The following is a 26684-nucleotide window of genomic DNA, read 5'->3' as shown; positions in this document are numbered from 1 at the left end:
TCGATCGGTGGCATCGCAGCTGGCAAACTCCATCAGAGAGTCGACAACAGTCGAAAACCAAAGCTGCCCCGTTCGCCTCTTTAAAAGACATCTCGCGGAGTCCGAAAGGGTCGAAAACCCATTTTAGAGCGAACGAGAGAGCGAGGAGGTGAAAAGAAATGAAGAGAGGAGAGCAGTGCTGTTCTTTTGACAACCTGTTCAGTGCCGAGCTGTGAGGCTTGAGCGCATCTATGTGTAAGCCTCTGTCCTCCCTCCCCTCCCCTCCTCCCTCTCTCCATCTCTCTCTCTCTCTCTCTCTCTCTCTCTCCCTCTCCTCTCTTCTCTTCACAGACAGGGGCGGTCGTTCTCAGTCTGCGCACATATTCCACTTGGCCAGCATCACTTGGAGTCCACAGACACAGCGCTGATTGAAGGAGCGGAGGGGAGCTCATTTTCAGAGCGCATGATTGTGTTAGAGGGGGCTTCACTAGACTGTCACCAGAGAGAGACAGTAAAGCCACTTCAACCACGCCTTTAAGAGTAAATAATCCACAACAGAGGAGACTGGGTTATGTAGGATTTTTTTTGTCATGCCCAACTAGCCTTTCTTGAGTTTTTCAAAGGAAAAGTGCTTTTATTTTCATCTTTTGGAAGCAGGGGGGGAGGGACTCAGTGGAACCGAGCAGCGGTGAGATCCAGCTGCCCGCTTTCTCCGTGCGTAAAATAAAAGTTTAACACACCGAGGAGATTATTTGAGAGGTCTTGGTGCTCGACAAACTCCACATTCTACTCTCCGGGAATTGTTTTTTTAAAACAGCTCACACCGGACGCCCGCTGGAGGAGGATATATAACTTTTCGACACGTTTCTTTATTTTTCTGGAGAGGCTGGGAGGTGGGTTGGTTCTAACGGAGAGCGGAGGAAATTCCTCTTCGCTGAGCCGGGAGGAGTGCGCACAGCGCTGGGCAGCAGACTGACCCTAAGGACGGCACCTCGCAGACAAGGTAGAGACGCGACATGCCCATACAGAGACTGCGTTTTTACAATTTTCTCAGCGTTATATTCTTTATCTACTTACTTTGCATTTTGCCTGTGTGCGCCTCTAAGAATGGAATGTGCATCTGATGGGCGTCTGGAAATACAGGCAGCATTTAATTCAGCTCTCCTCTACATCAGTATCAAAGTTGATCCATCTTCGCTCCAATTGCAGTTAATATACTTCACCGGTGACACTCAAATTTTTTTATTTCTTTTTTCTCTTTTTTTTTATCTTCCGTCAAATTTGCATCATTGATATCCCTATTTATGCAGGCAATAAAACCATCTACTACTACATCTTAGTATAAGCAAGTGTCATTCAGCGCACCCTGGTATTAATGCAGGTATTAACCCACATGCATCGCATAATGAAACTTTGATCACGGCGCGCTGTATAATGCAACCTGTCAATGCAGCCGGCTCAGAGCCATTATACAAATTCAAGGGCCAGACGCCGGAGGAAATCCTCGTGTTCGGTCAGAGGAGTCACGTTAGAGGGTCCATTAGCCCCCTGTCTCCAGCTGCTTTACATCCTCTCATCCTGCAGGTCCCCTGCTTGTTATGAATTGCTCAGAGAATCAACACCATCATGTGATGATCTTTACAACAGTAATGCTGCATTTCAAAGAAGAGGCTATGAACACCATTACATAAAAAAGTGGATTTAAAAAAAAAAAAAAAAGAAAAGAAATCGACCTATCGCCCTCTAACTACTGCAGGGAACACTGGAGGAATAATTGTATTGATCTGAAGAAAAAGCAGTGTGTGGGTGTGTGGGTGTTTTTAGGTCCAAAGTGCATGACCCCACTTGTAGCAAATCCTCAGTGAATACTGCAGTCTAATCCTTAGTTTTCTCTCGTCCTGACTACACCTGCCCCCCCCCCCACAACACACCCACCCTCCTGTGTTTCAACGAGGGAGAGTGGTAGAGGAAGTTCAGTCACGTTAAACGGCAGACAATCCTGTCAATCTCCAATTCTCTAACGCACACAGCCCCCTGCGTGTAAGCTTCTTCTAATCCACGATTTGTGATTGAATTACCCGCCCTTTAAGTTGAATGAAACGATGTAGGCTGTGCTGTGGGGGTGGGTGGTGGGGGGGTAAATTGCTCTGTAATATTATTTTCACGGCTTAAGGGGTTGGAGGAGACATAGTTGAACATGAAAACACAATTGAAAGTATCTCTTCTTCCTTATTTTTGTTGATAGCGATCACTCAGCTGTCGCCTCTTGTTTGTCACATACATTTGCAGGCTGTTCCCCCGTGTGCCTCTGTTTTCACCTCTCTCTCTCTGTCTCCCTGTTTTTCAGGTTATGACGGAACTGAGCTGAACATGGAGCTTTTCTGGATTTTGTTATTTTCTAGTGTCTACCCTCTTGCCTGGGGCCAAGGAGTTTACGGTAGGAACGTGATATTTACAAATGTATTCCTATTATTACATCAATGCATACTTTATTAGTGCAGCCTGACTGAGCTCCATTTCAGCAGCAAGGTTAATTTGTTCAATTATTAGCCCATAACCTTAATTAAGGGCTTCTGTGTGCCGCATATTGTCGGCGTTATAGCACCGCGCGCTAATAGGAGGCAGTCTAATAACTGGCGTTTAAACTACTGCGAGAATAGCTTCAGGGAGATCGACAGCAAATTAACTTGAAAGGGAGATATTACTTCTTAGAAGTCACAGGAGGCGGCTGGGAAAACATCCAGCTATGAAGTGGAGAGGAAACCCACCTACTGTAAATCCAATCTAATTCCATTTTGGGCTGATATGAATCTTTATGGTGGAATTCACATTAAGCCTACAGATTAGTGCTTTATTACATAAAGTATGATCAAACTTTATTGTTTAAGGTTTATGGTTATGATGAATGGGGGTTATAGATTGGCCACAATTTAACTCGCCAGTGCGCCCCATGCCTACTGCACTAACTCTCAGACAGACACAGAAAGACGCACATACAACAGGTTTCAGCAGGAGAATAAGACTGGCAGAGCTCTCTGAGACGTGGCTCTCCTTTGTCGGGTTAAACAGGACAGTCACACTGTGTTTTTGAGGATAAAACAGAGATTTGTCCCCTCTTAAGGCTGCCTCACTGTACTACAAAGGCTCAGTATCTTCAGCTACAGGCGCCCGGCCAGATATGCATCCTCCCTGTCCCTTCGGGCAAGGCAAACACACAAACTGAACTGTCATCTTTGATTCTTTGATTTTGACGTTTGAAGGCATGTGGCAGCCATTGAAAACAAGGTCTGTTTAGTCATAGCAGCATAGAGTGCTGTTGTCATAAGCAATCCCGCAGCCAGCTGTCATGCCGAGAAATGCTGACAATCTGTCTGAAGCACATAGGCCCATGTAGAAGTCCGTGCTAACTAATCAGACTTGTACCAATAATACTTCACACTGGCACTGAGTGTCAGCATTTAAAGTAAATTATAACCATCTCACACAGACAGCTCTCAGAGCTCTCTTATTTTCGACCACGAGGTGACACATATTGATGGCTTTGTAAACAGTGTCTGTGTACAGTAACGGTGCTGGATCAGATCTAAAGTTTTTTTCCTATCAGTGTTTATAGGGAGTGTCAAACATGGCCCTGGAATGCAAAAGGACCTACCTGAGTTTTAGTTGCACCACTTGTACTTATGTGGGATCATTTCATATCTACAGGTATAGGCCTTTCCCGCATGGTAAAGCCATGATTTACCATGCATCTGTACTGTACACAGTGCCATTTTTCCAGAATACAGACATTTTGAAGCTTTGAAACTGAAAATAAATGCTATCCAGAACTTACTTGTTACTTTCAGTGCCAGCGGTCATTTTGTCAGAGTGTGTGTTATTTTTTTTTCAATCAGTTGTCTCCTCATGAAGTGACTTTTCTGATCTAGTTACGCTGCCCTGCAGAAGGCTCACATCTCCAGTTTGCCCCTGTGCATTCTCGTCCTCATTTTTTTGGTTTCATAATAACCGTATGAAACAGTTTTGGGTTTTCTACAGGGTGATATAGTGATTGTCATGAAGGGTTTGTGCATGTGTGCCTCATGGGCTCTGTCACAAATATGCACTGGGTCGAGGCAGATAGGTTTGCAGTCAGCGCCAGTAACAATGATATTCTGTTTCTTTTTTTTTTTTTTTTGCCCCCCCCAGTGTTATGGGTTATTTGTCTAGTCTGCAACAGGAGCCTTTCAGTCACTGCTGAGGGAAGAAAAGTCCCAAAGCTTAGTGAGAATCATACTGGCCAGCATTCAGAGGCCCCCGCATTTCCCAGGTGGTCCGTGGTGGCGGTGGTGCTCAGCTGTGTGTACCTGTGTTAACAACTGTTTCATGTAGGTAAATCATCGTCGCTAAAAAAGAGTCATTCAGGAAGAACAAATCGTTTCACAATTTGCAAAAAAATTGCAGTAAACAACACGAGGAGGAAAGATCGGGGGAGGGAGCCAACGACTTTGGCATGCTCACCCGCTGTGTATGCAGATATGCATAAAATGGTTTCCCTCACTTTGGAATTGTTTAGCACTTGCTGTAGCAGACAGATGCGACTCACTGTCCATCGGGAGCTGAACGGTGAAAGCGTGCCTGATTGATGTCAGCGCTTTGGACGGCTGTGAGGTTCATTTACTGTAGCCTTCTCAGGGGTGTGTTTGGATGCAGTGCGTTCCCCCCCCCCCCCAGCTCATGGCTGTGAGTCTGTTGCGTGCAGGTGTTTGTGTGTACATGTATGGGAGTGCGAGCTCATGAGCCAAATGCATACACGACGAGTGAAGTGTGTGTGTGTGTGTGTGTGTGTGTGTGTGTTTGTGTGTATTTATGTGTGCATGCGTGAGTGAGATGTGTTTTTCTGCGGCAGACACACTTTTCTTCCCACTGCAACAGTTTGCTGGCTCAGCAGGGACTTGTGGACCAGTCACTGTTTCTCTTGCAGCAGTGTAGTATTGATTGTACTTGTGTGAATTTTGATAGGCTGTCAAAAAGCCTGTAACACCTGTCCATCAAAACTGCAAATGGACAGGAAATACGTTGCTTTACTTCACAGGAAAAAGGAAAAGCTGAGCGCTATATGTTGTTGCCACAGTAAGCTTTGTCAACCAAGTTGGTAAATAGAATTTAAACCCAAGTCTTTTTTATTAGAGTCCTCTCCTCTCCTCTCCTCTCTACCCTACCAGTTTTTTTTTCTTTCTTCTTTTTCGGATAAGCTTTTTATAAGCATCCTCACACGCTGATCACAAATATCCCTATACGCTTATACAGCGATTTTCAAGTTTCATTTAATCTGGATATACTGTAATCCAAGGCATTACAAGCATGATGTGGCATCCACATCTGGCATTCACCAACATACTTAAGGATTAGGGGAGGTTTCAAGACAAATTTTAAGACAGTCTCGCAGGACGCGACTCCTCATCTGAAGGACTCAACAGTTGCGACACCAGTGCAGACAAAGTGTACCAGGAAAAGTGTCTCTCCATCTCTGTGTTGCTGCGTCACATTGCACTCTGTGTGAAGCAACAGAGTTCACAGGGACACCAAATTATTGATTGCTCGACAAAGTCACACGAAACCATTAGCTGGTGCTGTAGATGGAATCCAAACTGCATTAGCCTGCAATACGATGCTTCATTATGTGCTTGTTAACAGGAAATTTAATGAACTTAAATCAAATAAATCAATGATTTTGCTTTACAGTGGTTTTTTTTTTTTTTTTTCTGAAGATTTGAGCAAGGGCCTTGCAGCAACAGAGTAGTTGAGGCCTCGCCACTGGCCATAGAACAAAGCACTACGAAAGATGCAGAAAGTGAAAAAGTTTAATATGCCTAAATTGCGCACAAATTTATCACTTTGAAGATGTTGCCCAAGGAAGAATGAAAGGCTTGGGATACATTGCAAGTTTTAAAAAAAATTGCAGTCTGTGTGTGTGTAGACGAACACCCAACATTTGAGCATCGTCTTAATGTGTGGGGTTTTACTCGCTGCAGCACATTAGCCCAGCATGGCGCATGTGTTGAAAGGCGGTGACCTAGAAAGAGATCATTCCAGGTTTAACTGGCCTGGCCACTAGCTTCCCCTGTGACTTTAACTCTTCCTCTCCCCACATCAGCACTTTTTGTTTGTGTCTCTTTTATGTCTCTTGCTGCTGAGTTTATTTTGGATGCTGAATATTGCCCTTTTCTAATAAGCATCCATAATTTATGGTTGGCTCTGAGGCAATGGAGGAGGGGAAGGGAGAAAGAGGGGAGATGGTGATAGGAAGAGACTAAAGCATTGATGATGATAATCTTTTACCTCCCACAATCTGACATCTACTATCCTCCTCCTACTCTTTACCTCTTCGCTTTATTTTACTGTTCACTGGATTCACAGGTGCATGTGCGCACACACACGTGCACACACACACACCGCTCTCTTTACTCATTACAGACCCTCTCCACATGAATGTGATCAGTAATGATTGTTGAGTGACCTTTCCCTCTGTATTATGTTTAATTAAAGTCCTTCGAATTAATTAGTGGTGACTAAACAGTTTTTCCAACTGCCCACATGAAAAGTAGATAGATAGATAGATAGATAGATAGATAGATAGATAGATAGGCAGGACATCTGGAGCTCACCCTCTTCAGCCTTCCTCTGCAGCACGTTTTGACTGCTCACCACTGAAAGGAGACGTAAGAAGCAGGTCAATATTTGTCCAGAAAAACTCAGCGGTTTGTCTCCTAAGCAAGCTCGATTATGGTGTAGAGTGCAAGGTAATTACAGGAGCTATTCTTTGTACAGAACAGATAGGAGATAATGGCTTGGCAGAATTGGAGAGTTGATGAATGTTGGCAAGTGTCTTTATTGTTTGTGATGTATATCAGATTCTCCGTCGCTCAACACAATTAACAATTTAAAGTTTAGATGTGAACTGCTCCACCTCTCAGGAGTGAGTGGTGGTATCTGCTCGCTCCTCTTCCACTTTGACTCTCCTCCTCTTTGTCTCCTTGTTCCTCCCTCTCTTTGTGTCTGTCTCCGTTCATCTCTGTCAGTCTCTCTGATCCCATCCCCTCTGCTAAAAATTTTAGTGCACATGGTGCTTTAATTATCTCCTCATTTTTTTTCTCATGCTAACTAGGTCCATTGTGTAGCAGTGTAGCCCTTGCCGCCTTAATATTAAAAGGGTCACACCTTGAGAACATTCACATACACAATACAGTATGTAATTTCCTTGTTTTGCTGCTTATTCAGCTCATCCTTTGCCACTTTTTTGCCCTTGATCCTCCTCTCCTCACTTTTCCTCTCCTCTTCTCTCCTCTCCTCTCCAGTTTCCTATTTTTTCCCCCTGTATGGCTGACTGGATATTAAAGCCTGACAACATTTCTATTAACCTAGAGGTCAGCAGCGGAGCCATAGGCCTATGGCCAAAGTGATATGTTGACTGTGGTTTATACTAGCCTCACTACCTGGGGGTAAAGGATAAGAGCACTAAGACAACGTCTTGGGAGGTCTGATTTATCACTCTGCCTCCCACCAGTTACACTCTGAGCCCGGGGTGGGCACAAGGCAGCAAGCAGAGGTGGGCAGTCTGGCACACTGGGGCCTCACTGAGGTGAGATAGTAATACATCTCTTTAGAAAGTATAGTCTTCAAGTCTTGGTGTAATATACTGTATGTATGTGTTAATAATGTACTGCAAGTTGTGTGTTAGGACTGAGGTATAAACTGTCTTCCTGCCTCATCTGGCTCAGTAGTTAATGATATTGGGCAGTGGGTGTCTCTCCTCCCAAGGCATGATACATAAGCTGGTAAACAGACAGAGACGAGCAAAGACTGAAGTAGAAACATGAGGCTATACAGTTTTATAATATGGTATGGCATATACCTTGGGAAACATGCTCACTTTCTTGCAGGGCTTTAGATGAGAACACTGTCATGTAACATAAATATGAACCTAGAGGCAGCAGCCAGTTTAGCTTAGCTTAGCATAAAGACTGGAAACAGAGGGAATCGGCTAGCCTAATTAACACGGTATATCTAATTTGCTTAATCAATACAAAAACAAAAGTACAACAATGACAGTTCACAGGTGTTATTTTATAGGGATTATATGCTAGACAGTTTCCTGGCCAGAACCAACTTTCTGAAGTCTCCACTGGTTGCCTGGCAACTGCTCCTAGCCAAGAAATTGTCTAGCACATAAGCCCTCATAAAAAAGTGAGCTGTCAAATGTTTGTGTATATTTATTTATTTATTTATTTTATTATTAATATATAACACTTTGGACAGAGCCAGGCTAGCTGTTTACCCCAGTTTCCACTCTTAAAGCAAAGCTAAGCTAACCAGCTACTGGCACCAGCTATATATTAATTGTACCACGAGTGGGTTCAAGTGTTTTCTCTAAAATGTCAAACTTTTCCTTTAAGAGGTCCGTTTTATTTAATTTAGTAAAAAAAAAACCTGTTGGAAGGCATTGTTGACATTTATCATTTTTCTGTCAGCCTTTACTAATCCACACTTTGAAACAACTTAAATCACTATCATCTTTATTTATTGCACATAAATAAATGTAGATTGACAGACTAATACATTTTTACATCTACATTTCCATTTTTCAATGTTAAGCAAGACAAAATCAAAGAAGTTTGATGAGGAGGAGTTGAGAATCACTGCAGGCCCCAGCAGCATGTGTCTATGCTGAAGTGCTGACAAAATTATTCAAATTTTTTTGCCCACAGATCATCATGTAACCTTCGTTCTACCTCTTCATTTATATTTCTTTTTTCCTGTCATTGTGTTTCACTCTCTCTCCTGGATGATGATGTTCTTGTTCATGCATATCACATCCACGCACGATCACACACATGACAGCCCACGCACACATTTTCACATGCGCATGCCAACATGCACGTGCATAAACATCTCTCACTGTATTTACCTTTAGCTGAACTCATAGATCATTACCTCACTCTCACCCACTCTCCTCACTCTGTACCGGGATGTTAGTCAGTGTCACACACACACACACAGGCCCACATGCACACACAGTAATAACACACGGGCCCACATGCATACACACACCTCTTTGGATGAGAGTGGTCCAGAGCGTAACAGGACGACGTGGGTACCCTGTGGGTAGGAAAAACTGTCAGGGAAACTTCACTTTTCTCCTCTGTACTCCAGTCACTCTGTCAGACATTATCAAGCATCTCTTGCTGGCTCCGCTTCAGGAGGGAATATGCACATGTGTGTCTTCATTTGTGCTTTTGTGTGCAATTTCAGGAGTTCAGAGCATCTTAATATTTTAATATACTGTAGTAGAGGCACAAAAAGACAAAGCTGTTGGGAGTGTAGGTGTGTTTTGTTATGTCTAGTTCTGTTTTTGGTGTGCATGGGGCCTAATTCTGGTATCTTGAGAGTGAAAGAAGAAGGGCTTTAGTGTGTCTGTGTGTGTCGGCGTGTGTGTGTTTGCATGCATGGGCGTGAGAGGGAGGGAACATTTGGCACCTAACTTATTCATGAAGGCGACAGGACGGTTGTGAACAGCGGTGAGAACATGGCTTACATCAGAGACCGTCTGCCTCTTCCTGCACTTCTCTCACACTGTCACTCTCTCTCTTCCTTTCTTTCTTCTCGTTCACCCTCCTCTCCTTTTGTCTGCAGCACTCATATTTTTTTGCATAAATTTCAAAGCCACTATGTCTAGATTTTTTATGTGGTTATTTGCGCTGTGTTTGTAGAAAACAGAGACAATTACAGTCAAAATAGGTGCATTTTATGTGTTGTTTTCAGTGTTGCATTGCCCGAGTGTCTTTTTTTTACTACCACTGGGGGGGTATCAAAGTTGGAACTTTTTAAATCTTACGCACTGTGGCTTTAATAATCTCCACTACACATGGATGCATAAACATACTCAGCTTGGAGTAATGATTTGTGCCTGATATGATTTTTACCACAAAAAGCTGAATCAGTTGCATATTCCAAACTACTTGCGTCTTAAACTTAAGCAGACTTCTAGTGCCCCTGCACATACATCATTTTGCACAGTGATGATCGAACATCCAAGTATGGCAGCAATAAACAAAACACGTGTCTGACTGAAGGGAGACCTTAAGTTTGACTAGCAAATCATTGTAAGATCATGTTGTTCGACTTTAAAAGGTGCCGCTTTAAAATGTGATTAAAGCGAACAAATAATTAGCTCAGTCTTCCTGAGATGTGAAAATACAAAACAAACTGAGTTAAGACAAGTGTAAGAGAACAAGTTATGATAAGAAACAAGCATGACTTTTCTCAGCTTATCTCATGTTTTCATCATGCACAACTATGAAAAAGAGGGGTCTCTGGTGCTCAACACAAACAGGAAACAAAGCCATTTTATGAGTAGAACAAAATAACTCTGTCCACTTGTCATGAAAAGACGCTCTTGAGTCCTTGAGAGTCTTTGGCTTCAGATGTCAATAAGTAAGACTTTGAGTGCCATATAACAGAGCCTTGTGAGAGACATCTGCTCACCTTGAACTCAGCTCTGTCAGTTCCACTAAATGTAGCATTAGCGTGTAGTATTGTATTGAAACTGTAACAAATGAATTTAATCTACATTTTTGAATTTTAACCTTACATCAGGTAAATTAGTTACTTATTTATTGCATGTAATTGTGTAATCACATGAATCAGTTATCAATTATGCATCATGAACATAGAGCATTTATGCAATGGCACTTACATTACATATTTATGTCAAGTTAATGACAGAATGTTAGAACATGCACTTCATTTAGTGGCATCAACTAAGTTGTGTAAAAATAAAATAACCACACACCTTATTTCCATTAATGTAAGTTAGTCTTTCAAATGAGGGTTGCAGTGATAATATTTGGCAGTGTTTAGTATTCAGATATTTTGACAACCTTTGGCTGTTGGTATTGGTGCAGTCTGCCAGCATTTAGGTGTAAATCTCCTAAGAGAGCTTTAAAATATTTGCAGTATTGTTGACTCACACCAAGCAAATGGTTGGTGTGTCACAGAGTGTGCAAAGTACCATGCATGCAGGAAGCTGCTCTAGCTGCCTGTCGCCGCCTTCAGCACAGGCGTATATTGATCTGTCACTTCATAGAAAACCTGCACATAGCTCCCGACTGCCTGGGAAAACCTTATCATACAGAGATGCTCTGACTTAAAGAGTCACAGAAAGCGCACACACACACACACACACTCACACACACACACACACAATCCTAAATCCACACTTTGAGAGGCTGCTCCTCCCACTTATGTTCTGCCTCCCCCCGCGGTGCGCGCTGAAAACCCTCGAACAACAACAAAACAACCACAACTGCTGGAGTTGGTCATGTCCAACTAAACTTTCTGACAGCAGGAAGGGATCAACACTGGAAATCTATCTTCTGCTCCTACACACGTCTGGCCTCAATAATTCAGTGATGCGTGCTGCTTGGAGATCTCGCCCTCTCCCTCTCTCTCTAGCTCTCTCTCACTCTCCCTCGGTGGCAAACTCCCCCCCCCCCTCTTCCTCCACCTCCTCTGCTCATGATGGTTTTAGTAAAATTTTCTGGCACTTTTAATGTTTGAAATTTTAGCTTGCTGCTCTCACACTTTTCCCGTCTTTCTCCATGCATCCCGGCTGGCTCAGAGGAAGATGGAGCATAATCTGCTGGATGTGTTGAAAAGTCCCCATGTTGTCAGTGTAGCAATTTACCTGCCACCGGCTCCACATCCTGATCCCCCCCCCAATTCTGTCTTTACCCATCTACTAAACTTTTACCTGTCAAAAAAGATGTTCCTGTCATCTTCCCCTCTTCCCTCCTCCTCTCATCTCTCTGATCCTCTTTTCCTTTCCCAGCCATCCATATAGCTACCCTTAACATGTCAAATAAAATGTACCGATTCTCTATTTTACATCCTCTTTCCACCCTAATTCTCTCCCTTCACCCAAACCTTTTCAGCAGATACATCCCTTTAACTCCCGTCATCACTTTCCCTCCTCGTTCACCCTCTCCCTCTTTCCTCCCTATCCCTCCTTCTCTTTATATCCAGCACCTCTCTCCTCCAAAGCCCTGTCATCTTCTCACTATCATCCGCCGATTCAGTGGCAAACATCCACCCACCCTCTCCACTTACTGCATATATAGGACATGGCGCACACTGTCATTGAAAACTGCAGACAGGCTTTGGGAAGCAGGGTGTGGAGGCCTGACACTGGGGAGCGAGGAGACAGCCTGGGCTAGCTGCAGACCTTAGGAAATGAGGGCAGAGGGAAAGGTGCATCATGAGGAAAGGTGGTTTGGTTTGGGTGAAAGCAGGTAAAACGGACAGGATGAACAGGAGGCTGAAATGAAACAGTTGCTTTCATTGTGAATTAAATGAAATGCTTGTTACATTAGCTGAAGACAAATGTAGTTGTTGTAACTCTGGCATGAATTTGTTATTCACAGAAAAAACCCGAATAAATTTACTGTATTTTTATGCAAACATGCTGCCTGGTGCCTACAGAGCCTAGCTGAGTGTGCATGACACTGCAGTTCAGTGTTTCTTTTTTTTTTTTTTTTTTGACTAACATACTTCCACTGCCCTATCAAACAAGCTCAAATACCGCTTCATCCATGCCACCTGTCATGTTCCAAATTGTCTTCTGGTGGATGGAATTGAACCAGATGTTATTTAACACAATTACATTTTTTTTTCATTCATAAATTTCACTTGGAGTGGCAGAAGCACGATGTTACTTTTAAGTATCCATTTTGGCTCCTGCACACATCCTAACTATTTTTCATGCACACTCTCTCTCAGTGTTAAGGTGTCACAGCAGTGTCCTGTGCAGCCTGCCTGTTGCAGCTGGTGGCTGTTGTTGGTGTTTGTGTGCCCACCTTCCACCTAAACACAAATATTTTTAGCTATATAGTGGCACGGAAATGTCGGTCAATTGGTGGGTCTACTACTCTGATCCTTACCTCAACAACTGTTACACGGATTACCATTCATGACATTCGTGGTGCCCAGAGGATGAATCCTAAAGACTTTGATTATATTTCAGACTCCATCACTATGATGCCTTTGGCTGAGTTAGCCAAAGTGTTATTCCACTTAAAAAAATTATCCAGACATCCCTCACTTGAGGAGCAGGTGCTGCCAAGCAAGATAAAATATCAGGTGAATTTCTCACTTTTATCCAAACAAAACCAGAGGATCTTTCTTGGATCTCATGGCCAAAACACAGGCAGTAGCCACAGCAGGTTTTCTGAGCAGCTGTGATGTACATATTTTAAGACAGCATTTTACATTTTAAAGTGATGTAAAAAGAAATTGGAGTTACATCATTTTATGTATGTAAAACTAAGTTGACATAATGACTGTACTTCTCTGAAATGTATCACCTCATTTATTTATCAACACCTTTCCACTTCAGGTGAAGCTGATGAAATCTAATTGAATTTTGACATTCAGTAAAAATGACTTGGGTCTGGCTTACGAAAGAGGAGAAAAAGGAAACATGGCAAAGCGAAAGGCTCATATTAAAAAACAGAGGGAGCCACAGTGAGAGTGACATTGAAAAGGGCAGGGCCAGATTCAGAGCAGCTAAAGGAAGAAAGGCTTCCCTAGGGACGAGAGAGCTATATCGATGAGGGGCTTGGAAAATGAGAAAAAAGCAGGGGGAACAAGTCAGAGCGAGGGAGCGAGAGAAAGCGGGAATGAGGGTGCGACCTAAACTTTATTTGTTTTAGCCCAGATCGTATTTGAAAAGTTTACTTTAGGGTATTTTTACATTATTTTTTCTTTAGTGGATCACACTGTCCAGTTACAAGATAAATTCAATCATCACACAGACTCACAAAAAGGTTTTAGGAATTGTGGCAATGGAACAAATCTAATTTCCTTTTCTGTAACTGGCTGAGTTTATTGGACTTGTCCATGTTCTTCTCTGTAATTAACCACTGAACCAAGGAAAGAATTTATGAAAAAACATCTGAAAATTATAGCTCAGTTTGTCTATCCACTAGGGCTACAGTGTTTCATTATGTCCATTATGGATGAATCACAAAATTTCCCACAGCCCAAGGTAAATTGTTCAGATGTCTTGTTTTGTTCCACCAACAGTCCATGTGTCAATTCATCATTTGGTTATGTTGGTATTCTGAAACATAATCAGATGCTATACAGGCCAGGGTTAGTTTATTAGATGTCGACATACCACACTAATAAAACCATATGGATCAATGGGCAAACACAACAGTGACATTATACTGTTAAGTTTTGACTTAGAAGTAGTAGTTTTTCCTGAAACCACCACACATCACTCTCATACTATCTGGGGGCAGAGACCTCTGAGACTTCATACTTCTTAGTTGTGAAGTATTCACAGGTTGCAGCAGTGAAAATGTTTCGGTGATAGGTGCTTGCTTACTGCTGCTTCATGTTTTATCAGACTCTACCCATCCTCACCTTCCTCTATTCCTCCTTCTGTGCGGGGACCCTTTCTCAATATATTCTCTGATAAGACCATTATCTTACTCTTTCTCACCTTTTAGGACATCCACAAGAGACTACAAGTGAATGCGGCAGCACAGATGAGGCTAACTTGTCACACACACCTTTTTTTTTTCCCCTCTTTGTTTTTTCACATCATGATCACTCACAACAGCCTTTCTCCTCTGCTGTACTTTTTTTCTTTTACTTTCATTCTGTCCTTCTATTCAAAGTCTTCATCCATTTCAAGTTCATTCTTCATGCTTCCTTGTTTTTAATCTTTCTTCCTCGCCCTCTCTATTCTCGCCCGCAGCACCCTGCAATGCAAACACAACCTGTTCTGAGGGGAAGTGAATTATTGAAGCCACTGCTGCCATTCCCTCTGTGCAGAAGTGGGCCGCAGAGGAAGGAAGGAGGGAACGGAGGGTGGATGAAAGAAATGGAGAGGATAGATTTGTAAGGACAAAGGCAGGAGGGGTTCAGGGTGCAAAGATGCGGAGAAATATAATTTTGTTCACGCCGTCTCTACACTATATGTGAAGTGGTGTTTAGAGAAGTGTAACTGTGTAGTAGTAGTAGGGAAGTAGAACTGTGGGAGGGACTCATGTACATATAGAACTATTTTAGATAAAAACAATTGCAAATTATGTTTTGGGTAAAGCTGCTCATCTTATAGGACCAAATATATACCTCTGGGGACCTCACTTGAAAAAGCAGGGTCATGGACTAGACGTCATTACACATTCAACAGTTTCTGTCTTCCTTTCTGACACTGTTGCTGTCTGTGTCTTTTTCCGCCTGTGCCCTCTCTCTCTGTCTCTCTCTCTGTTTCTGTCTGTTCTGCGCAACTCTCTTTATCTTGCTCTCTTTCCTGTCTTAAATTCCTGTCGATACAGTACATTTTTCTTCAGTGTATCAGACAGAATGTTCTTGTTGAAGGCATATGCAAACTTGAAATATCTTAACTGTCTGCACAGGGAAGATAAAGTACACTTGATTGATCCTGTTTAAATTTTTGAGTCTGTTAAGCATGGAAAATTGTTAGAAGAACTGTAGTCAAAATAATTTTTAGTTTCCTGTCTTTTTCGGAGAATCTAAGCTGTTATTACAAATACGAATTCAAAGATTATTTTTTTATACATGCAGAGGTGGTGGAAGCACCTTTTCTGCCCTCAGTAGTGTCTGCTTCAATACAGGCTCCATCTGGCGCCAACTAACTCTACCAACTAGGGAAGGCAGCCTATACTGTATGTAGCCTGAAAGGAACCCATGGAAAGAAAGTCCATCAAACACTTACTGCACCGCTCATTCCTGCTTGTTAAGCTAATTGCTTTGAGGTAATGGTAGATGACTGAGATGGATTTATCAGCATTTCAAATGAAACCATGGAGGCTTCTTAGGCCTAGGGCTTCTTCATACAGGATGTGGAATGGATATGTATGACAAGTTTACCTCTTTGCTGTAACACACGTTATCAAGTGCGTTTCTAACATCAGCAGTGGTTGGGGTGAACCACAGAGTGAAGGTGTGCATGCAGCTCATTTACAGTTATCTCTTTGTCTAGCCTGGACTCCTAAAGTGCACTTGATGGAAATACACTGACATTAGAGAGATGGATAAGTCCTCTGTTTGTCCAAAGATAGACCAATTACAATGACACAACCAAATGAACAAAACTGTTGATGTGGACAACAGGAGGCTAATCATATTGTAGTTATGTAAATATGCTTACAATTATTATTATAACATTGAAATAGATGAGGTTGTTGCTTGAGCTGATGGATTTACACCACAACATATTGCTCTTTTGTGTGGAGCATTACAGCCAAGACAAAGCAGCTATGACACTGCACTGAATCAAACGTCTGGGCTCTGACTTGAAAATAAATCCTGCTGCATGTCTCATTTTACTCTTTTCTGTTCAAAAGGGGGTATGGGTACTGTATTTATCATTGATGCTGTCCTCAGGAACAAGTAGGGAGTTACATTAAAATTAGAGTGCTAGTTTAGAGCTATTATAATAACCATACTTTAATGATCAGAGCTAGTTCATGTAATGTACATGTGGCGTCTGATGATTTTCTGTAATTTTGTTTCCATGACACGGCATGTCAAGTATACTTTCATACTGACTTCACAAATACTCCAAACTCTCAGAATAAAGTGGTACTGCACTTGAATTTCCATGAGTATGTTGGAGATGGAGAGAGGAGATGAAGAGAGGCTGTCCAAAAACTTTCCAAAGCTTCCTGCCACAACAGATTCACAGGCACTAACAGACACTCATGAATATTATACAAAACACCATGTGCAGCTGTATTATGTAGGAAAATATAAATAAATCATAATTTGGGGCAAAAAAAAAAAACCTTGACCAGGACAGACAGTGGGACCTGGATTATATGCAAAGTATTATGTGAAAGAACAATACGATATAATTAGAGTAATATGAAATCACACTGGAATGTGTAAAAATGGATTTTTACAAAAAATCCCCTTACATTTTTGCATTGTTTGAGGTATTGAAAAGCCTGACCAGACTAAGGATACTTCACCCATAAGAGATATGAATGTCATAATTGGTAACTGAAGGATTTCATGCACTTTCATCTTTCCTTAAGATGCCTACTTCTCTAATTGCTGCTTTTTGTTTGGCAACAAAGGCTTTGAATCCTTGCCCAAGAAAATATGGTTTTTATTGGTGCCAAATTGAATTGAAAATTGTTGATGCAATATAAATGCGCCTCGCCACGGTATCGGCTCCCTGCCAGTGTGTTGATGAATGTACTTTGGCTTGGTTTTAGAGCTGATACTACCCTGTTAGATGTTTGTGAGCATACCAGGTTAACTTTTTGTTTTAGCTGTTGTCCTTGAGCTTGTCAAGTGATCTTTTTAAATTAAGCTTTTTATTAAAGCTAATAAAGGGAGGGCAGACAGAATGTGTGAGCTTAATGAATCTATTTTATTCGTAATTTTTTACATGTTAGCACATTACACTCTCTTTTCATATATATTTTTAAATCAGATACTGATTAAATGTAAGGGTCTGTCTATGACCAAGACACTGAAACACTATTCTTGTATAGGTCAATATTGTACAGTGTAGTGAGATGATCACACCGCTCATGGACGAGTCGGGAACTTTGTTTCTGCATTTGAATTGTTTTCATCTTTCTGCTTCTCTTTATCACACTTTATGTATATGTATGGGTGGACATCTGTAAATGAAGTCAATTGAGGAAAAAAGACAAAGCGGACACATTGTTCTGTATGTGTGTGTGTGTGTGTGTGTGTTTGCACATTCAAGTGTTTATCTTTCTCCCTCTATTTCACCTTCCTTTTACTGTTTTTATTACTAATTATGCCTGTTGTCACCTCTTCAGAGCTATAATCGATGTATCATTGGTTAATATCTGATCTTGTATTGATGAACAATGTTCATGCTAAAACTTTAACCTGATTAGGCATATTCACAGCTGGGTTCTCTGCACAAAACAAAAACACACACTGGAATAAATACGTTTCCCTTCTTCTCTCAGTGTGGGTGACTCATTTCCCCCGACCTGTCAGTAGTCATTATAAATATTGAGTGATTAGTATGATTGTTTCTTTGATCTTACTTGTATATAGAAACACAATGGACAGCCTACTGTTCACAAAGGATGTGAACAGTAGGCTGTATAAAGAGAAGCCAGTGAATTAAACTTTAAACTCCATTCTTCACTTAAAGCTTACCTTGGCACTATACTTAAACAATGGAAAACAATGTGACAAATGGACTGATGGGGTTGTGTTCATACTGTAGATTGGGGCTTTAATATCAGAATTTAATTACAGAGGTCACACAAAATACTTTGGATTTCTCACAGCAGTAACAGCAGTTTGAAGTAAAGACCAGAATAATGAGCTGTGATAAAACCACTCCAGCAGAGGACAGGAGAGGAAAAAAAAAAAAGTCCAGTAAGCCCACCTATGAAACTCACTCTGTCGGTCTCAGCAAATTGTCTCTTCAGTTGGATTCTCCCTTTCGCTGTCCTCTCACGCTGCTCAAAGCTGAACTGGGACAGAAGTACCAACCACTGGGGAGGTGCAAAGATGTCTTTACACAGGGGAACTGATCACAGAGCAGCCATTATCAGAAGCTGTAGGAGTTCACAAGGTCACTTAGAGATGTGCTGTCTTCTTGGCTGGCTGTCTTAAATACAACTAAGCATACTTCAAGGAAGGTTTTGAAGGATGTGCTTTTTCTAGGACACATTTTCAAGAAATCTCTTTTTTGTTTTTGGTCCCCTGGTGACTAGAAAGCAACCATCAGCAAATTTTGTTTATTGTAATTCTGTTATCTAATAGTTGTCATGTTCTGTTTTCTTCTTTCATTTTCCAAAACATTCAGTTTCACACTTTTTAAGGATCTGACCATGTCTATATTGAATCCCACAGAAAAACCTCTTACCTTACTGCCATTATTATGACTTGCGAAAGTGTGTCTTCACAATAAAAGCAAGGCAAAGTGAAGCTTTTATTTTACAGTTTTTACTTAAGGAAAGTGTTGAAATTATTCAGTAAAAAACAAACATAAAAACAAAAAACATTTCTTTATCTAATTTTGATTAATAGTATGAGTATAAAGCAGTTGACCCTGAACGGCTGAAAAAAAAAAAAGCTAATTCTGTTGAGTCTGCAACAGGCCAGGAGTTCTATTGCATTTTATCCTGTTTCTCTTCCTGACACATACAATAAACACACAAAGACACACAATTATCTCATCTTTTCCTTATTGTTGTTTGTGGCATTTGGCAGTAATGTTATCAAAAGGGTAATCCTGCTGCTTTCTCTCAGCTTTCTCCTTCATCATACTGATGAAGGACTTGAAAGGGCAACACCTGATTCTCTTTCGCTCTGAAGGAGAGTAGTGTGTGACAGTTGCCACTTCCTATGCCTTACTTTGATTGCTACAGGCCTGGACATCCTCACAGATTTCACTGTACTTCAGAAAATGACTTCAGCAGGGCATTGTTGCTGCTTCTCTGGAGTGGAGCGGATATTTTAAATTATGGGATGGGGTTACAAATAGATTTCATTAAAAGTAAAGTAAGGCACAGGGGTGAGGCACGTATACTATCTGTGAAGTAATTTTAAGTATAGAGCTTTGAGAATGAAGGAAGGTCAATAAAATGCTCTAACGAATGCATGCGTGTATGTATTTAGTTTTTAAATATCAGCCATACATCTGCACACACACACACACACACACACACAAGTTTACCAATTCTGCACAGGACTCATTCCATAAACTGAATATTGAATTACCTGTGATGCTCTAGCAGCAGTGTTTCATAAAAAGAAAATATAGAGCAAGGGTCCATCAGGCATATTGACTAAGAGGATCACACACTTACAATACACACATGTTTACTGTACACACAAGGACACACACACATTATTGAATGAGAGCAAGCTGTGCTCTGTGGTCTGCTGTGGTTGTAATAGCCTCATTATTCATCGGTGTGCTCTGCTTATACAACAAGCAAAGCCAAAAGGAGTAAAACTAGAACCTATTATACATACACGCACAAGCCCGCAGAAACAAGTGTGTAGTACAAACACACTCATATGTGCACTGCTGTGTTCCCTAACCCCTAACCCTAACCTTAGCCTAAACCATAATCAAGTCTTCACCCTAAAATGTATTGATTTACATCTTTGCGCTTGCTTTCTGTCCCCGAAAGGAATCAGGAAATCAAGTGTCCCCACGACACAGTAAAATGTGCAGACACACGCATATTATGTTCCCACGGAAGTGACACAAACCGTTTGGGAATGTACTACTATGTGGAGCGTTGCATAAAATGTTGGCTGTTGCTGAGAAATTTTTGTTTGCCTGTGATCAGGGGAAATAATACAGCCAGTGCTTTCAGGGTAAAAGTAAGCCCAAGCTTTAATTAATCCATTTGTCAGTTGAGTGATCTCTCTGTGTGAAAGTCATAAGCCTCTTGTCTCTGTGACTTTGATATTCACAAGTCTTGTTAATTGCCATGGCAACACAGGCTGCTGTTACAGTGAGTGTCGGTGGTATGGCTAGAGGAGAATCTAGACTGAAACAGATGTGGCATAAAATTTAAATGGATGGCAAAGATTTTGACTCATACAAACAAATGTAAAATATTCGTAATTAATCTTGTAATTTAATCTTTAAGTGTAACAACAACAGAAGACAAGAATTCCTTCTGACACCATAGAAACTACCTGGAGTTGTTGAATTCAACATGTGCAGGCAGAGAAACTAATACTGAATAACAGTGAGATTTTTCCAGGTATTTCCGACCTGTGTTTTTGAGGCTACTGTCAGGGGAGAAACTGGTGTGTTTGCTTTTTCTACAAAGATTTTTCCCAGTAGTTGTTAAGCAGTTGTGCAAAATGTTGTCTCCAAAGCTGCCATGGCTCCCCCACTCTGAAGGGATGACACCAAAACAGTCATTTGTGTCTTGCATCAATGAACAAAGCAAACAACAAAACATTTTCCCCTTTAAACTCAATTTTAAGTGCACAGGAAACACCTTGACATGAAACCATATTATATACTGCCCTGTGAAAACCTTGTATCTTCAGAACTTTTCATTAATTCAGAAAAAGTTAAGTTTTGTTTCAACAGTTTTTTCACAAAATCTGATATCTTATGAAACCATAAGCCATTACACAGAGGAACATGTTATAAAATCTAAAAATGTCTTTTAATTGGACAGTGAGACTGATATTTTTGGCCAGTTATCCACAGGAATCAGATAAATTAGGGCCAGTTTTAAAACTACTTTGGCTGGGAGGGTGATGAAGTACTGCAGGGTTAAAGAAAAACAACATCTTCTGTGGATTGGATATGGAACTCAGTCAGTGCTCTCCGGTATCAAAGCCATACACCTGGAACACATAACCATCCACTCACACCTACCTCCCTAAGACTTTTTACGGTAGTTTAACAGTGTCACAGTACTTCGACCTTTGTGGCTAAGAGAGGACAGTCATTATTGGCAACTGCAAGAGGTCCCTTTCTAAGAAAAGTAAACAGGATTTTTAAGCACTTTAAAAAAATGTCCAGAGCTGCCTTTCTTGTCGTGAGGACAGTCTTGTTAGAGCAGTGCTCAGGCTGCTGGCTGAATTCAATCAATTTTGTACAGGTCATTCTCTTTTTTCTACAGCTATTCAAGTTAGGATCAAAAGAAATTGACTTATTCAATGAAATAAAGGAACATATTGTCATAGTCACTAAACTTCTGAGTTGCTCTCGAAGAAACCTGATGGTTTTGTCATTGTTGTCTTGACCTTATTCAGTGTATAGACAGCCGGAGCAGAGCAGCTTAGCTAATTAACACTCCAAATGGGATTTAATCAGATGCCAAGTGCTCTAATAAAAATGAAAGTCATTGAGAAAAAGGCAGGCTCCGCAGGGGGATAGGGAGAGATATTTGAAGACGCTTGTGTGTGTATATGCGTTTGTGTGAAAAGGATTGAATTCAAAATACAGTTCTCTCAGTAAGGTGTAGAACATCTGTCTGGCCACAAATGAAATGAGGAAGGCACTGGTGTATCTGTAGAGAGGTACAGAGTGTAGTTAAAGCCAGATGATCTTTGCTTGTCACAACATTGATTCTGTTGGTGCTCATCTCTGCAAACGAGCGGCAGGAAACTTCCACTGTAATTTCAGATACATCTCCTTGTCAGATTTGTTCTAACAAAACCATATATGCATCTGAGGATTTTACAAGATATCACAGGTTGAACTGCAGTGGCTCATATCATGATGTACTCCGGTACAAAAGACTGAGGGACTGCTACAACGTGAGTACAGGGTTGGACCGGATGAACCAGACAGTACCTACGTCATTCTGAGTAGACAAGACAATGAAAACAGAGGAAGCAGTAAAGGATTAATTTATTCCTCTTCATCTCACTTGAAGCTATGAAACAGTCTCATTATATTTCATGTGTTGTTTTTTTTTTTTTTTTTTTTTTTTTAACTGTAATAGGTGCAGTGCATTTTACTTTTATATGCGTCATTATAATTGTATGAAATCTTATTTACAGCATATTGATGCAAGAATCTAAGAGAGTATCAAAAGGAAATTGTCAGGTATAGTATAGCACAGTACAGGATATGACTAAATGGCAATGGATGTGATTTTGGCTGTTGAGGCATTAGGTAGCACCACTTTGAGTTCTAACTTGACCAGTTGAAATGGCTACAAAAGGCAGGCAGCTAATGGAAATGGTTGTTGTTGCTCCAAGCAGTGCTCAGAAGTGTGTTTTATCCCAAAAGTAATGACCATTCATTGAGAGACAATGACCTCAGTGATGGCTGTGTTTTCCAGATGAGTTGGGAGAGAAACCGAGCCAGAGAATGAGCTAATAATGGGAGAGAGAGGATGAAAAAGAGAGACCCAGAGAAACTGAACTGGAGAGAGGGGAGTGAGAGACTGTGGAGGTGTAATAACTCTATAGGCTATGGCTCAGTACCTGTAAAGGATTCACGGCAAACTGGAAAATGTATGCTTGAGTAAGTAGATTGTAAGTGCATGTGATTATCTCTCCCCCTCTCTGTTTGCATGTGAATATTTAATCATTTCATGGCGTTAAGCATGTGTTGTGAGTAAGTGTGTTTAAAGAGTAAAGCAGTGCCAGTGGTGCTTCGTCTGCCTCTGCCTGTGTTTAAACTGCAATCGCATTGAACCAAAACCACCTCAAGGTCCTGTTTATCCAGTATCAATGGAGGATAAATCTTAACTCAAAAGTATTTTCTCTCTCAGGCTTTGTTTCTTTGCTGCGCCCTCAGTGTGCTGGATCCAGTATGTTAAAAGGGTTAACATTTTCTTAAGCAAAATAATAACTTTGGATTTCATCCTTCAAATTTTACATTACAGTAGCTATTATTCTTTCAAATGTATTTTTTGTGCCATTTGAATTCATAGTGGATATTTCATATAAAAACAGCAGTCAAGCAAAATGGCTTTCCCTTCGCATTCGTCTCCAGGGTGATTTACAAGTTGAAGCCAGAGGAGTATCTGTACTTTTATCTGCTGCTATTTGAAAATCTGCGATGTCTAACCTCACAATAAAAAAGTCTCCCTCCTTCTGTCTTACTCCCTCCTCACTGCTTTCTCCCCCCTCTCTTTTCTTTCCCTATTTACCTCTCTTTTCCCCCATCCTGTTTTGCTTTTTTCATCCATTCTTCCCTCATTCTATGCCTGTTTTGTACCTGTTGTATTCACTCCCAGCCACCGGTAGTGCATATTTATTACCTTCAGCGGTCTTGCCTCATCCAGCATGTGTGGCATGTGAAAGTAAATCTTCTCCCTCCCTTGGCTTACATACACCCTTGTCTACTGTCGCAAGCAATGCAAACACCTATTATTTACAGTGTGATTTATTTATGAATTAAGTCTTTTAACTTTTTGCTTACATCCATTTCCCAGGGAGGGGAGGATGGCAGGGCTGATTAATTGTGAGGAGAGTTGCTGTGCCGAGCCAATGCACTGTCCTATGTATACACACACACACACACACACACACAGGCTCTTTCAAGACATTTGCATAGACACTCACTCACACATGTATACGTGCACAGGGCTGTATTACCTAAGGGAGACATGCAGACATACACAATGTGAACACAAAGTACATTCACCAGAAGGACAATACCATGATTGCTTCAACCTTTTTTGGGAAAGGAGACTCTCCCAGGGACTGGCCTATCTGAATGTTTAATCTTGACTTGAACTTCTTACCTCAGCCCTCCACTGAGACCATTCTGTGTGTGTGTCTATGTATGTTTGCACTGACAATATGTATATACTAGGGTTGTGTTTTTATGGGAATATTTTTATCTAAATACTATATCTGTACTGTATGTGTGAATCTACATTGCATTCATGAGTGTGATCTATGCTATTGCCAGGTTAGCTCTAATAAAGGAACTTAATAGGAAATTTCTGACATTTATGGCCTGTAATCCTGCCATTAGTGTGTGTCAGTGATTGTGCTTTGTATCAGCTTTTAAACCATCAAGATTATAATCTTTAAAACTTACTCAAAGCCTAGAAAAACTACTCTTCTGTGACACCAGCTACATCATCTCCACATACAACCACAGTATACGCATGTCCCAGTGGGCCAAACCTTGTTGACGCAGGCCAGGTGGAGCCAGGGGAACAGCAGCCATGGTCATGCATCATGGCCTGCGCGTGATGAGTGAGCAAGTTCTATTTGAAAGAATGGGCGGCAATTTTGTCATACCATATCCAGTTCACAGTATAGCCATGCATCTTATGCACTTACTGACCGTTCTGCAACACTGGAGTAATACTGCAGCATTCATAGACAGAGAGGTTGATGTTATTGACCTGTCTTAGATTTTACATTGAGTATTTTATTTAATTTCATTGCTGATGAATTAATTGTGGCCTAAAAGTTAGAGAGGCGTCTCCAGTGGAGAAGCTCTGTGACCAATAGATCAGGCTGCGGTTGTCCTCTGCATTTTACAGGTGTATGTGTGTGTAAACTGCGTGTGTTTGTGTGTGTACACGCAGTTTACACATGTTTCTGTAGAAAGTAACGTTGCCATCAACAAAATTGCTCATAACAAATAAAGGTTAAGAAAAAGTACATGACCTGCACAGCATCAGTGTAAGTTGTGTTTGAAAAGCCTTTCATAAACCGGACACTGACAATAAATCTCCTGAACTGTTGCTGAGAAGTTCACCTTCCACATGAGAATTGTATACACAAAAGGCGTGTGTATGCAAGCTAACACACAAAGGCTTCTCAAGGGACTCTCTATCTCTATTCTTAAGTAATGCAGCAGTAAACAAACACTAAAGGGTTTGCACTCTCTCTCTCACTCTCTCTTTCTCACACACACACACACACACACACACACACAGGTCCTTTGGATGGGTTCTCACTCTGAGTGCAGGTGAACTCAACTTTCCTCCTTGAGGTTCCCTTTGGAATTTCATTACCTGTACTTGGTGCTTATCGATCCTGTTATATACACTAGGCCAAGCAGCTGCTAAATTATTCAGTCTGGTTAAATAGGGCTGTTCCATTATTCAGAAGCGTGGCACAGTGTAATTAATATTGTAGAGATATGTGACAGGCCGGGTGGCATTTCACTCAGTGACAGCACATCGTTCGCTCTCTGCTTTCGTTTTCTCTATTCTCCTCTTGTCTTCGTCACCGTCTTTTCTTCTCCTCTTTGTGCTCTGTCTTTCTGACTTTCTTGCTCGTTTCTTTTTGAGGATTTTCCTCCTTTCCTCTCTCTCTATTGCTCTGTTTTATTTTCTTTCTTACCTCTCTCAACTCTTTGACTGTCTTGATATTCTGGTTCTCTCCACTTTCTCTCTTCTTCTACCTTTTCTTTTTCAACCCCTCTTTCTCTCTCTGTCTCTTTCTCAGTCTCCTCTGCCTCCTCTTCTCCTCAGCCTCTAATGGTTGTGTTGAAATGTTGGTTGTGAGACTCAAACAACAGCTGGGAATTTGCTCAATGAGCTGTTGCGTGTGCGTGTGTGTGTATGTGTGTGCGCATGCACATTATGGAGTGTCTTGTCATTTTATTGTGACACATATTTCTCTTCTCCTTCCACAATGACCCATATTGTGCTGGAGTAGTTAAGATGTGACAGAATATGCAGCTTGACAGAATATCCACAGTATTTAATCACTCGTGCTGCTGTACATTCTCTATACAAGAAAAGCAGAAGAAAAGCTATGTTCCTGGTGTATCTCATACTCATAACTGAATGTCCTTGAGCAAAATCTTGTTGTGTGTTTGCTTACTTCCGAGCAATCTGTATGGTGACAGCCATTATTGAAATCCCCCAATCTACTCTTATCCTCAATCTGTTCTTCATTACTACTAATACTGCTGCCTGTTCATTCTCAAAGGTTGAACTGATCTGTTCAGCATTTGTATCAGAGAGTGGTATGACAAAATTCCCCTGCACATCTTATCTCACCTCAAAATATTTGGTTGTAGGAGCTGGTGAAGGAAGCCTGCTGGCAACATGCTAACATTATTAAGTCATAATAGCTCACAATGCTTCTTTCTGTTTTCTCTACACCATGTCATTTACTCTCCCTGGCATTTTGTTCTCAGGATTCTACATAGTTTCATTCCATAAAAAAAGGTTTGTTGAAATTTTTTATCCACAAAGCTTGCTAATCGCTTG

General features: G+C 41.2%; 1 protein-coding gene across 1 annotated transcript in view; it reads left to right on the top strand.

Moving 5' to 3' along the window:
• The first annotated feature begins 370 nt into the window (after positions 1-370).
• Positions 371-26684, top strand: part of LOC108876975 (MAM domain-containing glycosylphosphatidylinositol anchor protein 1) — a 153742-nt gene continuing 127428 nt past the window's right edge. The window contains exons 1-2 of the mRNA XM_018666844.2: positions 371-982; positions 2327-2416. Coding sequence (XP_018522360.1) covers positions 2350-2416 — 67 coding nt within the window. The 5' untranslated portion in view covers positions 371-982; positions 2327-2349. The remainder of the gene's footprint in view (positions 983-2326; positions 2417-26684) is intronic.

The sequence above is a fragment of the Lates calcarifer genome, linkage group LG2 (genome assembly GCF_001640805.2).
Source record: "Lates calcarifer isolate ASB-BC8 linkage group LG2, TLL_Latcal_v3, whole genome shotgun sequence".
Taxonomy (NCBI): Eukaryota; Metazoa; Chordata; class Actinopteri; family Centropomidae; genus Lates; species Lates calcarifer.
The sequence above is the reverse complement of the archived record's forward strand: the minus strand, read 5'-3'. Positions and strand labels throughout refer to the sequence as shown.